At 49.3% G+C, this 16,125-nt stretch overlaps 1 protein-coding gene across 3 annotated transcripts in view; it reads left to right on the forward strand.

Moving 5' to 3' along the window:
- STRBP (spermatid perinuclear RNA binding protein) overlaps positions 1-12,044 on the forward strand; it is a 101,677-nt gene extending 89,633 nt beyond the window's left edge. Inside the window, exon 17 of one of the 3 annotated variants that reach the window (XM_017874796.1) lies at positions 11,790-12,044. In XM_017874796.1, the coding sequence (XP_017730285.1) occupies positions 11,790-11,794 (5 nt within the window). In that variant the 3' untranslated portion in view covers positions 11,795-12,044. Of the gene's footprint in view, positions 1-151; positions 427-11,789 lie in introns of those variants that run through there. The other 2 variants (XM_017874792.1, XM_017874793.1) reach the window with 2 other exon arrangements.
- The last annotated feature ends 4,081 nt before the right edge of the window (positions 12,045-16,125 follow it).

Genomic DNA, 16,125 nt, shown 5'->3' on the forward strand with positions numbered 1-16,125 from the left:
GTCTCTGATCTGTGTTGTATGCCCTAATACAACAACAGCAAGAAGCCATAAAAAAAAAGCAATAGAAAATGAAAAAAAAAAAACAAAACCAAAATATGATGGTAACTATGGAAAAGTGTACAATTGACTGAGCTAAGTTAATTATTTGCAGAACCAACTTCAGCAAGACTCGGGGTGGTGAATATCGAGTCTGCGGAGACTGAATAGACTTAAAGCAATCCATCTGTCTTTTCCAAGTTAGGTAGCTAGATTATTTATTTCCCATCTTATTCAACCATCATGGAGTTCATGTAACGATGTGAGGGTTAGGCAGATATTTTAATAAAGATTTGCTTCATTTAGGTGTGTCCCATAAATGCATTTAATTGTGTTAGATGTTCTGTGCTAAGGCTGTATTTGATATATGTAGATTAAAATGAATTTCATGTTTCATATTTGTTTCTAAGTAGCAGTTTCTTTTGATTACTCACTTTAAAGTTGCTGGAACAACTCTTGTTTTTTCCACGCAGAATCTGTATGTACATTTAATGTGGCTTTGGCATCTATAAAAGGTTGTACGAGGTATAGCTAACTAGTACTGAGTGCGATCCAGTCGTGCTGAAACAGCCCATTGCCTATTAGGTGCCAGGTCCTCTTCTGGGTACAAGTGAACAGAGGCTGTGACCAGTGGAAGCATTTTAATTCTGACAGTCTCCTTGTTGTTGGAATTGGGCCTATTACAAATATCTTGCTTTGGGAACCAGATACCTTGTTAACTGTGGCAAAAAAGAACATTAGCCCAGTCATTAGTTTAATTGTAAACTATTTAATAATGTAGGCCCTCTGACATCACTAAAATAGGTGTCACTTGGAAATTCACTCGTTTAAAATATTTCCCTGGCAGTTTTGAGAGCCCGAAACCTACTCTGGTTTACGTTCATGGACCTCGGTCCAATAAGTGAATGTAATGAAATGAATAACAAATACTCCAGTCCTTTCCAGGTAGTTTTTATAGCAGAGCAAAGGACAAAGTGGTTAATTTAAACACTGAGCACATTTTTTTTAATGACAAATGAGAAAGTTTCACCCTTATAATCAATCATTCACCATAATTTCCCTGTTTCCTAGATGTCATTAATAACTGGAGGAAAATCTTCAGTAGTGAGTTAGGGGAAAGAACTAAGGAGATCCCCCCTGCCTTCCCCGCCCCCACCCCAGGAATTAGATTTCAAGCAATCCAGAGCCCTATACACCAGGGTCATTAAGAGCAGTTAAAGCTGAAAACAACCTGCTCTGTAAATGGTCTTCCCCTAATTCCCATTCATCTTATGCCAGTGCCTCCTGAGAGAGGGTGGGGCTAGCTCTGAATCTCTGAATGAGAAAGGTTCTGTGTATTCAAACTCATACTCTGTACAGTCTGACGCCATGCTGTCCAGTGAACACAGATTCCTCAGTGTTATTAGGAGTCCTGGAGAGGAGACGGGTGGTAAATAGATAACAACAGCAGAGCCAAGAAACTACTGCTGAGGTAGGTTTCATTATTGATGTGTTTCGCTCTAGCCCTTATTCACAGAGCACAGAGCTGGTACTTATATAAGGATGAGTCCCTTCCTTCCTTAATAGCCTCTTCCCGAAAGACTGTTTTCAGTCAATAATTCCAGTTGAGTTGGTTGTAAGAATAGATATCCTTTCCCACATTATCATTTTAGGTAGGAACTAACAGATTCCATTGATGCTTTGAAGCAGCAATCTTCGGAGGTTTTTAAAAATAGTACCATAATGCAAATTAGGTTATGTAAGCTTTACAGCACAGCTAGAAATAGAGACTAGAAACCATGTGGGAATCTGGGCCAAAGAATTTCTCTCCTTCCAGAACATTCCCATGGGGCTCAGGAATTAGATGAGTTAATACACATAATACGTTTTGAACAGTACCTGGTGCATAGTACGTACTCAATAATATGTTGAGTGTTGTTACCATGGTTGGCCGAGGTGAGGATGAATGTGAGGGGGGCGAGGCTGTGCCAATAGGTGTTGGAGAGGCAGGTGCATGGCCTGCTCAGGGTGGAGCTGTGTCGGTTCATTGGTGCTGATAGGCTTCACTGCCAGGCTTTGGGAGAGGGCTTCTGGTATCTGGGTGTTAGAAAAGAAACACACCCCAAGGACCTGGTGAGAGCTAGTGTGGTGGCGTTGCTGTAGATCCAAGCTTAAGGAAATTGCTCATGCCTCTGTTACAGTAGTTAAATTACCAGCCAGTCTGCTGCCAAGGGTTTGTAAATACTTGTTTTCTTTGGGGGGGGGGGTTGGTATTTAAGGGTGCTTAGAACTTCATAAGGGCTGATCTTAGAATATCTACCTGCTGAGTCCAAGTGTCCGACCAGTGCATTAATACTTTTTAAAAAACGTATTTGGTTATAGCTGCCTCCAGAATCTAACCTTCAGGGCTTACCTGTGTTTAGTAGGTAGAAAGCAAGTTCCTTTACGGCACAGAAAGGAAAGGAGGAAACTGGTGTGCTTAAAAGGCTGTCGACTAGGATGCTTCTCTGAAAAGCACTCCCATAGCTTGTCTCTTCTATTTTGCTTTGATATTTCTGGGGGAAAAAATCTGCACTCATCACCATATGAGGCCTCCCTTCTGCCTATTAGTCTTAGAGAAAACCTATCTGCCTATCTGTTCATCTTTCTCTTTGTCTATCCATTTACTTATCCATCTATCTGGACACAGTTGGGAAATTTCTTTTCGATAAAAGGAAAATGGGGACATGATGAAATTGGTGCTTTTGGATTAAACAGAGGGTGCACACCATCTTATCTTCCATTCCTTTGTGTGTCTACAAAGATTTCGGGGGCCTCTGCAGAAAGGTGGTCAGATGCATCCTTGGCTGTTGGTAAGAGGTGAGCTAAGTGGGAAACATAGACTGGAGCCCTCAGATGCTCCAAGTTTATAAAAACTGTGTATAGACAAGGACTGTTACCTTTAAGGAGGCAAATAAGATTTACCTCGTAGTCAAGAGGTTTTTCTTAAATCTAAGAAATACTTGTTTAGCTAATGTCTTGGCAAAAGTTAGTGCATTCCCCCCAGGGGAGGCTGTTTGGTGGAGTCTTTGCCCTGGTCAGCCAGCATTGAGGGAGGACGACTTTTTTTGCCTTGACTGATCAGTCGTTAACAGTCTAATTAATTACTCCTTCTGAGGAGGGTCTTGGTCTCTCTTGGCAGAACTTTGCCATTTCTGCAAATGAACTGTGCCATCCTGCTGGTGGGCAGGGTGAATATAGCCACCATTTGCCCAGGCAGTTTCACACTGGACTAAAGTTCTCTGCATTCAGGTGTCAGCTAAATGCCCCAAGTAATGAGGTGAACAGTAGCCCTCAGTTTAGGTCATTTGGGGCAGCAGTAGATTGAAGAAGTAGGAAGGGAAGGGGAAGGAGAGATGCCACCATTTGTATCTTGTGTGCCAGGCATTTGGACATTTTTCTGGATTCTCCAACTGCCTTCTTGGAAGTAGTAGTATCCCTAGTTTACAAAAGAAACTGATGCTCTGAGTTAAGTGCTAGAACCATTAATGGAACCTAGCTCTGTTCTAAAGCTTTTTCTGTTCCATCCGCTGTGGATTACAAGGCTGGGGTTGACAGGACGGGCTCTCCTGGAAGCTAGGCCCTCTGACTTGAGGTGCCTCCAGATCAGATAAACTGGCCTAAAATAGGGCTCTTTTCATTTAAATTGGTTGTGAAGAACGATCTAACATACTGGAAGGACAGACTGAACGGCTGCATTGCATCTGTATCAACAGAGGAAGCATTTTTATCTCAAGCTTGTTTTTCTCTGAATTTCAGTGAAATCTGAGGTATGTATTTTCACTTAGCTTATATTTTCTGAGTGCATGTTCTCTGCCTGGCCTGAGATAGGTCATGAGGATGTCTTCAACAATTGAAGCCAGACTCTGAAGGCAGGCTGGTGAGGCTTTGACTCATTGGGTACAAGGAAGAGGAGCACAGAGGGGCAGCAGCCCAGGTCTGGGGTATAAGTGCAAGGGGGGTGTCCCTGGACAAGTACTCAGCAGAGATGGGTGGTGACAGACTGCAGAGGTCAGTGGTCATTGCCAGGAGTCTTCCTTGAGTAGGCCTCAGGGCAGACTGCCAGCCTGGAGTTTGCTGTCTTTCCTCTAAGTTGGACCCGTGTATGGTAAGCCCTGCTTGGGATGGCTTTGGGGTCTCTAAATTGCTGCCTGTGAACCACCCTGTTGAACGTGTCGGATTCTTCTGCTGCTGTAAACCACTTTACCAGCTCCTTGGCTAATGAATGACAGCTGGGTCTCTGCTTAGGCATGGGTGGGTGCAGGGATGGCTGCGGGATCCTTTTCAGGGAAAGGTATTCCTCATCCACCCCAAGTCATCATCTTTCTTGGCACTTGGCAATGTTTCTGTGCACCCTGCTGTAATCCTGGAGGGGAACAGGGAAAAGGGGAACAACCTTTGAAACCCAGGTTGTCGTGTTCAAGATCATGACTGTGTCAGGGAGAATGAGCTCCTGGCATTCGTAGAACACAGTCCTCTCTGAAGCCCTTTCCTACTTGTCATCTCATGGCTTGCTGCACTGGTAGCCCTTGGAGAAGCGCAGTGCATAGATTGTCGTTCCCAGAGCGGAGCCCAGAGATCTCTCCAAACCACCCTGCTCGTCTGTGGGAAAACATTGTGGCTCCTAACTAGTTTTTAACCACCAGAAGAATAACATTTCTTAGACTGTTTTTAGAGTTAACAGCAGCCCTTTCTGAGGAATTAGTTTTGAATTTCACCACAACTGGAATTAGAAATTTTCTCCTTTTACAGATGAGGAAACGGATGCTTAGATAAGGTGACCTGCCCCAAATTATAGTGCAGTGACTGGCAGCGCTCACCCAGTCTGAGGCTATGCTCTGAGCAGGTGGTTTGCGTCGCTAGTGCGGACCAACGTCTGTTCTGTCTCCCAGGCCCACTTGGCAGCAGTGGCTTCTCTGTGATGTGTTCTGCTCACCTTTCCTCTAGGCTTCTGGGCTATCCCCTGTGCGCCTTGAAACCAAGCAAAAACCAACCCACGTCTCCCTGATCCTTCCTCAGGCCCCTAAAATCCAGACTTCCTGGCTCATTCTGTTTCTGGTTCCTTTGTTAGTGTGCTACTGGACAAGGTGACCAAATGGTCAGCTCTGGGCCCGGCAGCCTGGGTTTTTTTTTTTTTTTGCCAGCTACACAGTTGGGGTCAGTTTCTACAGATCATCATTTCATGCTGTAACTGAACCCTATAATAAAGTGCAAATTCGTTAATGGCCACTTGGAGAGCTCCTCAAGGGTGGGAAGGAGGACAGGGGATGTACTGTTGGAAGTATGTTATGTTCAGACTCATCTACATTTTGGTTTTTGGCCACATCCTCCGTTCCTGGCTCGGCCTTCAAACATGTACTCTAACCCATGGGATCACGGTCACAGTAACACATTTTCCAGAGCAATCTGGTGTTGGGATCCCCTTGGATTCTTCTGTCATGAGACTTCTCAGAAGTCTCAGGAAACTGAGGGAACTCAGGAAAGCTGAAAGCACCTTGAAATGAGATGGAAGGACCAGGTTAAGGCTGGTGAAGAGGAGACTGGAGAGAACGTGGGCACTCCCACCAGGTATTTTTAAGGGATTATATTTATTTATTGTATGTAGTTCCAAAGCGTAAAAGACAATTATGGGAAGCCAGTGGGGCAATTTGAGCTAAAATACACCTCCCGCGATGACAGACGCGGCCTTGAGAGAGCAGCTGAGGTGCGACATGAGCTCCCTGTAATCGGCATGTTCCAGCAAGAAGCTGGTTGTGTGGATGGCAAAGAGGAAATTCTGTGGAATGTCAGTTTGGACGAACTCTGATGTGATTGGTGATGCTGCCAAGACTGTGTCTCCCTTCTTGGGCACGTAGATTTATTGAGAGAAAACATTCACTGTCACCTACTGCTTCTTACCAGGCTTTGTGTTGGGGCAGAAGGAGCAGTTGGAGAAAATGTCAGAATTTGCAGCTTAGACAACTGAGTAGAAGGTGAAATCATTGACCCAGATGGAGAGTACAGGCAGGGGAAGAAAGAGGCTCAGGGGATTTGAACAGAATGAGAGTCATCCTCTTCTGTGCAGGCAGAAAGGCTTCAGCGGGTCTCCCCCTCCCGGCTAGGGCTCCTCCTTGTCGGCCCTGGGCTGATGGCTGGCAGACCCCTTCCCAGGTCTTCCGCCGAGGGCAGCAGAGGAGCCAGGCCTCAGAAGAGAAGTGCTTACTGAGTAATTTACCAAGATCTATAGGCTTCCCACTGAGACAGACAGGGGATCCCCAGGAGGGGAGTCAGAGGCAGGCCTGGCATGCACAGAGAGAGTGTGCCCACTTGGAGAGCATGAACGGCCTTGCCGTTGGACCTGAGATGGTTAAGAGTGAAGTGGCAGGCGGGACACACAGTTTGCAGTCACTTCTTGAACGGCCCTGGGTGGTGTGTCCTTCATTGATGACCGTCGTCCATGATGGTAAGTTCCAGAGGGTCGATTGGGACAGTTGGATAGCCAAGGACCAGAGTCAGGAGGGAGGACTAATGAGCAAGAGGCTGTTGCCATCGGCCAGGTGAGGCATGAGGGAGGCTGATGGAGTGCAGCAGCAGAGGGATGGAGAAGCAGGAATGACATCTCACAGGCCAGGCTCCTCTGCCGGACTGGGTAGGGATGGGAAGATGATGGCCCCCAGCCCTGGGCCAAGGAACAACAGCACCCATCCAGGGGAGGGGGACCTGCTGGAGTACTTCTGGACCACTGCTCAGTGGGCAATAGAGAGAACAATGGTGTCTCTGACCAGGATGGGGGAAGGCAGGGGAGTGGAGGAAGATACTGACAGGGTACAGAGGAGGTCGAATGGAGCAAGGGCCATCTCCACTGGGCTAGGAAATGGGGCTTTGGTGGGCCACACTCCATTGTGCTGGAGCACTCCAGCCTCTCCACTGGCAGTGGGTGGGGAGGGGCTTGTGATCTATCAGCATCTTCACCCTTTCCAAGTTTCTGCTGGGCTGGGCTTTCCAGCCAGGAGTCACAGGTACCGGGTGGTCGTTCATACTGAGGCCTTTTGCTTGGCAAAAAGTTAATTCAGTTTTGTTCATTTTTAACCTAAGCAAGGGTTGGAGGTTGTTGGATTCAGCATCTGTGGAACACAGTCTGTAGCCCATGGGAAGGTGTGGATATTCTTTCCCAAGTTCTTGAAGGACGGAAAGGACTATGAACTTGTGACCAGAGGATTGGTTTTTGGTGTCAGATTTCTGTCTGTCCCAGTGCTGCCACTTGCTTCGAAATGGACAGGGAGAGCTGAAGGCCAGCGTGAGTTTCTGCACCTGTTTCCTACAGCTCTGCTGGGGACTGCAGCTCAGGTGGCAGCTGTGGACATGGATCCAGTCAGCCTTTGGGTGGCCAGAGCTCCAGGGCCAGGTGTCTCTTAGCTGCAAGCAGCCTTCACTGTTAATCAGCAGGCTACACAAATCTCACCTCTAAAGAGGTGAAATGTGAAAATATGGGAAGCACCGCCTTAGACCTGTGTCCACAAATCTTTTCTGTAAAGGGCCAGATAGTGAGCATTTCAGGCTTTATGGACCATGTGGTGTCTGCTACAGCTGCTCAGCCCTGCCACTGTAGCACAAAAGCAGCCAGAGACAGTACGTAAATAGATAGCATGGCTGTGTTCTGATAAAGCTTCATTTACAAATACACAGGGCCGTAGTTTGCCAACCCCTGCAAAGTAGGGAGTATTTTGCCAAAGTTGGCTGTATTTTGCCAACCCCTTAGACTATAGAGATGACTTACCCTTTGGCTTAATCTTGACTGGAAACTTCCTTCCCATCTGCTGCCTGGACCCATCCACCTCTTCACAAAGGCTTCCTGAGCATCTCCTCTGTGTGAGCACTGGCTCAATGCATAGGATGGTGTAGTTCCTGCCCATATGGAACTTAGGTTTTGAGTGACATCATACAGAACAGGGCTTAGAGAAGTCCCGGGTGGTAGGGTCTCAAAGAGAAGGGCTGAGGGGGAATCAGGAAAGCTCTGAAGGCGGGCAGCTCTGGAGTCGGGCTCAGATGAGGAGGAGGCTGCAGTTCTCCAGGAAGGGAAACAGGACCAGATGACGGATGAGATTGTGTTGAACAATGAGGACTTCTGCATAGTCACACAGGCTCATGGGGTCCGCTCATAAAGGACCAGGAGGGCCAGGCTCAGGAGCATGGACTGGATTCTCTGGGCAGTAGGGAGCCATTGGACAGTTGTGCTCAGGAGGGTAATGTGATCACAAATGCTTATTAGAAATGTCACTGGCTATGGAGGACCATGTCTGTGGTTTGAAGTTACACCTTTCAGTTTAGTCTGGACTTTTTGGTCAAGGTACTTTTGGTGTTAGAGTGGGGAAGAGAGGCCCAGAGAGTTGGACAGATGTTCTGACCACTGGCTTGTAGTCAGTGAGCGCCCCACCTTTATTTTGACATGACAGAGCTCGACAGAATCTTCCTTCTTCAGGCTTTTTCTTTTCCTGCTGTCCTAAAGATCATGTACAAGGGCAGGATAAATGAAACATTCTGTCTCCAATCTAAGGTTGGCTTGGGGCCTCAGAATATGAAGGTAAAGAGGCGGGGACGGGCTGCCCCTTGCTTCAGAATCCAGTCACATGGCGGCAGTGCTCTATGGAGCAGATTGCTTCCTTTGTACATGCCCTGGGCCTGTGGCCAGCAGGCCTCAGGGAAGAGGAGATGCTGACCTCTTGTCTCCAGAGGCTGCCAGCTACTAAGGGAGGTTAAACCGACTACCCTTGGGGGTTGACTGCTCTGGGCAGGGCCTGATGCCAGGCGTAGGGGATTGAGGTGAATCAGACATGGTGGTCGCATTGAGGAATGCCCAGTGTAGTTGGGGTGAGGAACAAACCCACGGGTGTTTGTGGCGCTTTCTGCTGAGCATGGTCTTTCCTCTCAGAGGGGTTTCTAGGTATGTTGAAGGGAGCTCCCATTCAGCGCATTGGGGAGTTGCCAGGGACGTGAGCTGCTGCCAGTTTGACATGAACAGAGGCTGGGAGTAGCTACCGCTGCTGTGCATTGACAGGAGCACAGTGTCCACTGTGAAGGGGAGGGTAAGGCTGGAGAAGGATGGCCTAAGACAGGTGCCTCCACAGATGCTGATTCAGTGAAGCCCCGTCAGCCCTGTGGGGGAGATGAGGATCACATGCAGCTCGGAGAAGGCAAGGCACTTGCCCCCCTGCCTGAGCTGGGAGGTGGTGGCCAGTTCCACACAGCACTGTCCCATGATAGTGGCGAGGCGGGACCAGCTATGGGCTAGCAGCGCTGCACCGTGACCCCCTTCCACAGGGCCCAGCCTTCCACAGGGCCCAGCCTTGTTTCTGGCCCTCCAGGACTGAGTCAGGAGGTGAAGCCTGTGGTGCTGTCCCAGCGCAGTCGGGCCAGGCGTGGGGAAAGGCAGGAGGGAGATGTGTTGTGCTCTGAGCAGCCTGGCAGGCCCTGGAGAGGCAGGAAGCCACTGTATACTTCAGGAACTGGGTGTTGCTTACTCTCAGTGAAGTTGTGTTTTGCTAATCTCTGAGAATCAGGTGAGGGATACAGAAGAGTTGCACCTGGGTGGCTGCTGTCTTTAGACTTGTCGGGCTCCCTCTGATACAGAAGTGCCTCTAGGATTTTGCTGCCTGGTCTCCTCTCTTATGGACATGGAGTGGCTCTCAGGTTCTTATGGTAGGTGTGGAACGTCTCAGCTCTAAGGAGGAGCACTTGCTGCATTTTCTAGAGAAGTTTCTGGGTTCATGGAAGGGAAACTGACAAACTGGAGCCTGGCACAGATGGACATTGGGTAAAGAGAATGCAGCCCATCCCTGGCTGCAGTGCCAGGCGTGGCCTTTCATGTGGCAGCAAATCACTTCCTGTGTCTCCAGCTTCATAGGAAGGCTCTTGTCTGTCAGGCAGTGGAGTTCCAGACAAGAGCCTTGCTCAGGCCAGCCCTGCCCCTGCCTCTGCCTGCAGGCACAGGCGCTTTGCCATCTGCCCTGTTTTCCTGCTTAGGGAAACATGATGGTCAGAACATTTCTTGACTAACCAAAATATTTCTGCTGCTTTTGCAAGTCAGATTCTTTTTCTTTTCATTGTTCACGGAAATGGATCAAGAACGGGAGTTTTAGCGAGAGAGGTGGTGAGAAGTTCCTTCTCCACCTGTAATTTGCAAATTGTGTTTTAGGTTTCCAGCCTCTTTCCTCTGTTCTGGGTATCTTGTGCTCTCCACCCTTGAGGGATTTTGGTGTGGTGGGTCAGTGGCAAGACACTTGATCCAGACACACACATTTCCAAGGCACTTTCATGTCACTTACCAAGCCTCCTTGTGTGCAGGTATCAATTCACTGGCTCCCTTAGGCTGCAGCCCTGACCCCCAAGGTAGTGATGGCAGCCGGTGCACGAGGTATGATTTGGAAGTAACCAGGCAAGCCCTGGTTGCAAAAAATACCTCTTTTGTCCCAACAGTAGGCCAGAGGTGCTGCCATTAGACGCATCCCTCTACCTACCCCCGATCACTTTTCATGCTCAGGCCAGCCTTGCACAATCAGGTTCCGTTCACTCTGCACCCCCATTTCTTAGATGGGGTACTGAGCACTGCTTTTCCTTTAGCTCAATTAATATGGCAGCTTCTCAGGGATGGAACCTACCATGGCTGTAGGAGATGCTTCGCTACTACTTACTACCTTTCCTAGGGAGGGCAGCTCATTTTTAGAAATGCTGCTGGGGAGCCAAATTGTAGGCATCCAACCAGAGGGCCTCGCTCTCTTTGTCTGCCAGGAATCAAGGGTAGCTCTGGCTCTCTGAGGAGCTGTCTCCAGCCTCCAGGTGGACGTCCTTTCCAGCATACCAGGGCTTATGGAGGCAAAATGAAAGCTGGTCCACGTGGGAACTCCCTGCTGGTGTCCTTTCCTTGGGGAGACATCATATACTTTTTAGCCCCTAGCAGTGTTCATCCTGTTTTCCCCAAAGCATCCTTGGACTCAGGCCTTTCATCCTGGACCCATCTGTCTGGCCTGTTGTGCTGAACCTTTGGTCTAAGTGGTTGGTTGGTCCCAGCCACTTCTTCAAAAGAAGGTTTCCTAAGGTAATCATCAGTTACGGCAATTGTACTTCCAGGAACAGTGAGGCTGATGGGCCTGTTCCCAAGGGTGCCTTGGCAGGGGGTGCCAGGGAAGGGGCTGGCCTAGGGCCAGGTTCATCATACCGTTAGCCCTACAGCCCCATGCCTTTGTGTCCTGGTTTACCCGCCGTGTAGTGGTCCTGCAGGAGTGGAGCCTGTAGGACTTGCTTCTCACCCACTCCAAGCAGAACTGTCGGGGAAGGAGGTGGGAGGTGCAGCCAGTCTAGACCTGAAGCTCTCACACTAAGGAGTAAGGTAGGCCTGCTCAGCCTTAGCCCTTCGTCAGCTCCAAGGATGGGGTACGCAGGAGGAGGCTGAGCGTAGTCGTGGATAGAAACCTTTCCCTACTGCACGATCACACACATGGCATTGGACTCCTGGCTGTAGCTCACTCGGGTCTACTGAAGACAAAGTTAGTTTTTAGAAATCTATTTAAAGTATCTATCATGTATCTATTTACTGTGTTTTTCTGAATACGCAAGTGTAAATAGTATAATTTGCAGTGCAAAGTCCTTGGCAATAAATTTGTGTATTATGTTTAAAAACACTGGAAACCACGACCACCATGGATTGCCCTTCCCCTCTGAGGCAATTATTACATGTAGGACTCTGAACTTTAAACCTTCAGCGTAACTGAAGCAGCAGCCTGCACATGTGGACGGTCATCAGTGCCTCGCCCAGAGATGCCTGGCCTTCATCCAAAGGGACCCTGCTGCCACAAGTCCTCCAGGCAGCACCCACACTGTGGCTCCTTCGCGCTGAGTATGTTGGACTCTGCCATAGACTGACCCTCTGTCTGGCTGCTGCAGTTTGTCTGTAATGCCCTGACATATTGCATTTTCCCCATTTGGATAAATAAAAACAAATGCTTCTGTCACACACAGTAATGGACTGTTCTGTGCAGGACCTACTCTGGTAAAATGAAGGATACAGCTTAGGTGAAAGGGTCAAGTGCAGGCTCCATTTTCCTGGCCTTTAAGGCTCTAGTTCAGTACATGTTACAGGTTCTCCCATTCATGCAAAGGGATGGAGGGGCCGAGGACTTTTGAAGGAGGTGGATGGCTCCTGATAATGGACAGTGATTTGGGTAGGGCCAGGGCCTAATTCGTGCTCCTATTAATGATCCTTAAAACCCTGCCTCTCTGTGGTGTGAAATTTCCTCAACATGAACCTGGCAACCTGGCACAATGAGTGGTAAGTGATGTCATGTTGAGTGAGTGCTGACCTCTTAAATCATCACACCTGTTCCCGGGGTCAGTAATACCCAGACAGACAATACAGATCGGGAACCGAGGCTCAGGGTTAAGGGACCCTGCCCAATGGTGTTGAGCTTCTAGAGGGCGGCAGCAATTGGAACCCAAAGCTGAGGCTCTTCCTCCTGCTGCCTGGTCCCCTGCAGGGCTTCTGCAGTTGAGCTGCCCTAGTAACTGAGAGCTCAAGACCACAATGTAGTCCCAGCCCACTTGGAGGGACGAGGACGAAGAAGATCCGGCAGCCCAGGGAAGTGGCCTGGTGGGGAATCGGGCCAGGGGCTGCTGCTGCTGCCTCCAGGTAAGTGGAGAGTTGTGTGGGCAATGGCGCTGCGTGTTTTTGCCTCACTTTGTAACTCAGGGCCCCGGCTTCTCCCTATACATCATCAGGCTGGATCTACAGCGAAGCAAGAATTGACTGAAAGAAGAGCTGGCTGGGCCAGCCCTCTGCTATTACCATCCTCATTCTCAGGTTTGCCTTTCTGAGATTGAGGGACAGCCAGGCTTTCTTGTTCACAGTTGCCACAGGGCTCAGCAGCACAGAAGACAGGTTGTTGAGGTGGAACTGGGAGAGAGGAAGGGAGGGAGCATTGTCTTTCTTGCTCTTGGGCCCTGAAAGAGAAGGTGAAGGTGATGGTGTGTGGTAGGAAAGACTCAACTTCCCGATGGTGTGGTCACAGGCAGACCTTTCACTTTCAAATTTGGGAATAACATCACTGAACTCGGGGGTGTTCTGACTACTGGAGGGAGAAGAATACAGGAAAAGAGCCAAGGGCGTCACAGGAGAGCCCAGCAGCCCTGATGAGCCAGGTACCGGACCCACTGCACAGATCAGAACTCGGGAAGGTTAAGTGAAATGTGCGTTCAAGGGGATGGCCTGGCCTTGAACCCTTTTGAGTTTCTGTGTGTGTGGCTTGCAGTATAGTACTGACCGTTTATACCTACCTGCAGCCCACAGGGTCATCATCTTTAAGCAGCCACCCTGTGGTTACTGACAGAAGTACGAGTCAGCATCCCAGCCGTCTCTCTGAGCCCATCTCTCTTCACCTATCAAATGGGGAGGGCAGAGAACTCAGCACTCACGTCTGTTGTTCTGGGAGTGCATCAGTGCCCATTTTGGGCGGCTCCAGTCCTCATGTCTGCCTGCTATAGCTCTCCTGTTCTTTCATCACCCCCCAAATGAATCTTAGAAGAGGATTTAAATCCCAATGTCAGAATCAGGCACATCTCTAAGCAGTGAAGTGAGTCTCCAAGTCCACAAGGGGCTCATGCCCCCGCTGCGCCCCCTCCGCACAGGCTCTGCTCGTCACAACTGTTGGGTCAGCTCAGACATGGGAGCTGTGTTCTGGGCTTATTCCGGTAGCCCGTGGCTCTTTTCTTCACCCTTTCACTACTCAACCCCTGCCCCTGGGACTTGGAATTCAGAAGAGGTGCAGACACTTTGGGGCTGATAGCTCTTGGCATTCGGTCTGAGCCACTGCCTCCCCACTGAGAATTATCAAGGCCCTGGAAATCAGCTTGGTTTGCAGCAGGGCCTGCCAAAGAAGGTCCACTCAGCCTGCAGTGCATGCTTGCTGACCTCGTGAGCAGGAGACGACAGGTGCCCAAGGTTGGAACCACAGTCTGAGTGGCCCAGCACAACTGCGCTTCCTGCCACAGTCCCCTCTGACCATTGGCCTTGCTTGCCCACTTCCCTCATAGCCAGGTTTCTTTAAATCTATACTTGCTTGTCTCTGCCTCCTGCCCTCCCACCTCAACTGTAGTGGCCACTGCTCTAACAACCTTCCAGCTCCCAAATCTAATGAAGCTTTTCCAGTCCTGCCCTCATCCCCACCCCAGGGTACTCCTGCTCTTCTCTGGCTGGCTGTGCTCCATTCTCCATGTCTTCCCTCCTGCTCCTTGGATGGCAGCTCCTAGCCCTTGCTTAAGCTGTACATTACCTAGGCAGTCTCTCCAGGCTCCTAGCTTCAGCTTGCTCAAGCAATGGTTCTCAATCATTTGGCCCCCTCGGAATATTCGGCAATACCTGAAGACATTTTTGGTTGTGCCAGTTGGAGTGGGGTATATGCACTAGCATCCAGTGGACAGAGGCCAGGGATGCTGCTGGGATTACACAGGACAGACCCCCTACAGCACAAAAGTATCAATCAACCAAACCATCAACCATGAGTTCTAGAAACCCTGCGCTAGAGATGCCTAACCAACAACTGAGCAGCTGCAGACTGCCAGTATCTCCAACTTGCAAGTCCCAGACTATTTCAAATCTCTACACTGACAGCTAAATTTATCTTCCTGGTGTGTCGTCACTCTCACCAAATTTCACTGACTCCGTTCTCCATTCCTTACTCTATCATGTATCACCTCTGCTCACACCCTTAATTTCTTCTCCCAATTTTCCTTCCTAAAGGATCAGCAGGGAACTGCTCAAAGTGCAAGTTAGCTTAACCTATTTATGCCTAGTGTTCCATTATTGGAACGCTAAGCTTGTGGGAATTATTTATGTCCTGCTGCTCAGGGTCATCGCCAAGGTCTGATTTTTCACACAAAAAAATTTGTAACCTCGGCATAAATGGGTTAAAACTCTCCAGTGACTCCTCATCAGCTCCAAACTCCCTGCCATGGCCGCAACCTAATTACCCAGTTTCATCTCTCAGTCAGTATCACCCCACCTCAAGCAGACTTAACTACTGTTCTTCCCACCTAAATGCTGCTGTCCTCTTGCTGCTCCTCTACCTAGCTAGCAAGTCCCTTAGTTGTCAGTCACAACTGTCACTACCACTTTGTCCCTCCTGCATTTACACATACCTTCCCACAGAATCCCATACACCTGTACATGACTTACCACACGGTGTCACTATTATTATTCTCAATCTCAGCCTCAGCATAACCAGGGGACCTCCCCAAAAGCAGGACCCTCATCTGAGTTGTTTTAGGCCTGTGTGCCAAGACTGAATAGTATACGGACTCCTTTTCTTGGGCCAATACGCAGCTGCAGGGATGAGGATTTCTGCTGAGTCCCTACACTACTGAACATCGAAGCCATGTGACAGGAAAAGCATGGAGCAGGCTGATCCAGAATGTGGATCCCGGAAACATGTCCTCCAGCCTGCAGCCTGTGAGCATCAAAGGGACCTAGCTGTGCTCTGGAGCCACAGTCCTGGCTTCTGCAACAGTACCTGCCAGGGGCTGAGTCCTATGCTAGGAACTTTCCTAGTTTCCTTGCAGTGGAGAAAGATAGCACAGGGCCCACCTGCTCTCTCATCTATATCTCTATCCCTATCTATCATCTATCCATCTTATCTATTTAATCTCTCATCTATCTAATCTCCTTCCTCCTTCCCTCCTCTCTCCCTCCCCCCCACCCCTTCCTGCCTTCCTCCTTTCCTTGCAGGCATGAAGCTATGGTCTGTTCAGCCTGCATCCATTTAAAGGCTAGGCATAGGTGGGGTCCTGGAGGGCAGGTCAAGCGGGGAGGGGGAACCGTAAGATTAGGGAAGCATCATTCTTCTTCCTGCTATGGAGAAGGGGGTTGAGGTGGTAGAGGGGCAGCAGAAGGCCTGGGAGCCTCATCTGTGTGGTGCAGGGATGTGGAGGACAAGCAGTGGGAAGAAAGAGGCTCTGAAGATACAACTCCATGTCACTGCTTTTCCTAAAGCTTTTAGCAGACCACACCTGTCCCCCAGGTGCTCAGCCTGCCTTTCTACTCTTCAGCTA

The sequence above is a fragment of the Rhinopithecus bieti genome, unplaced genomic scaffold, assembly GCF_001698545.2.
Source record: "Rhinopithecus bieti isolate Rb0 unplaced genomic scaffold, ASM169854v2 scaffold_7967, whole genome shotgun sequence".
Lineage (NCBI taxonomy): Eukaryota > Metazoa > Chordata > Mammalia > Primates > Cercopithecidae > Rhinopithecus > Rhinopithecus bieti.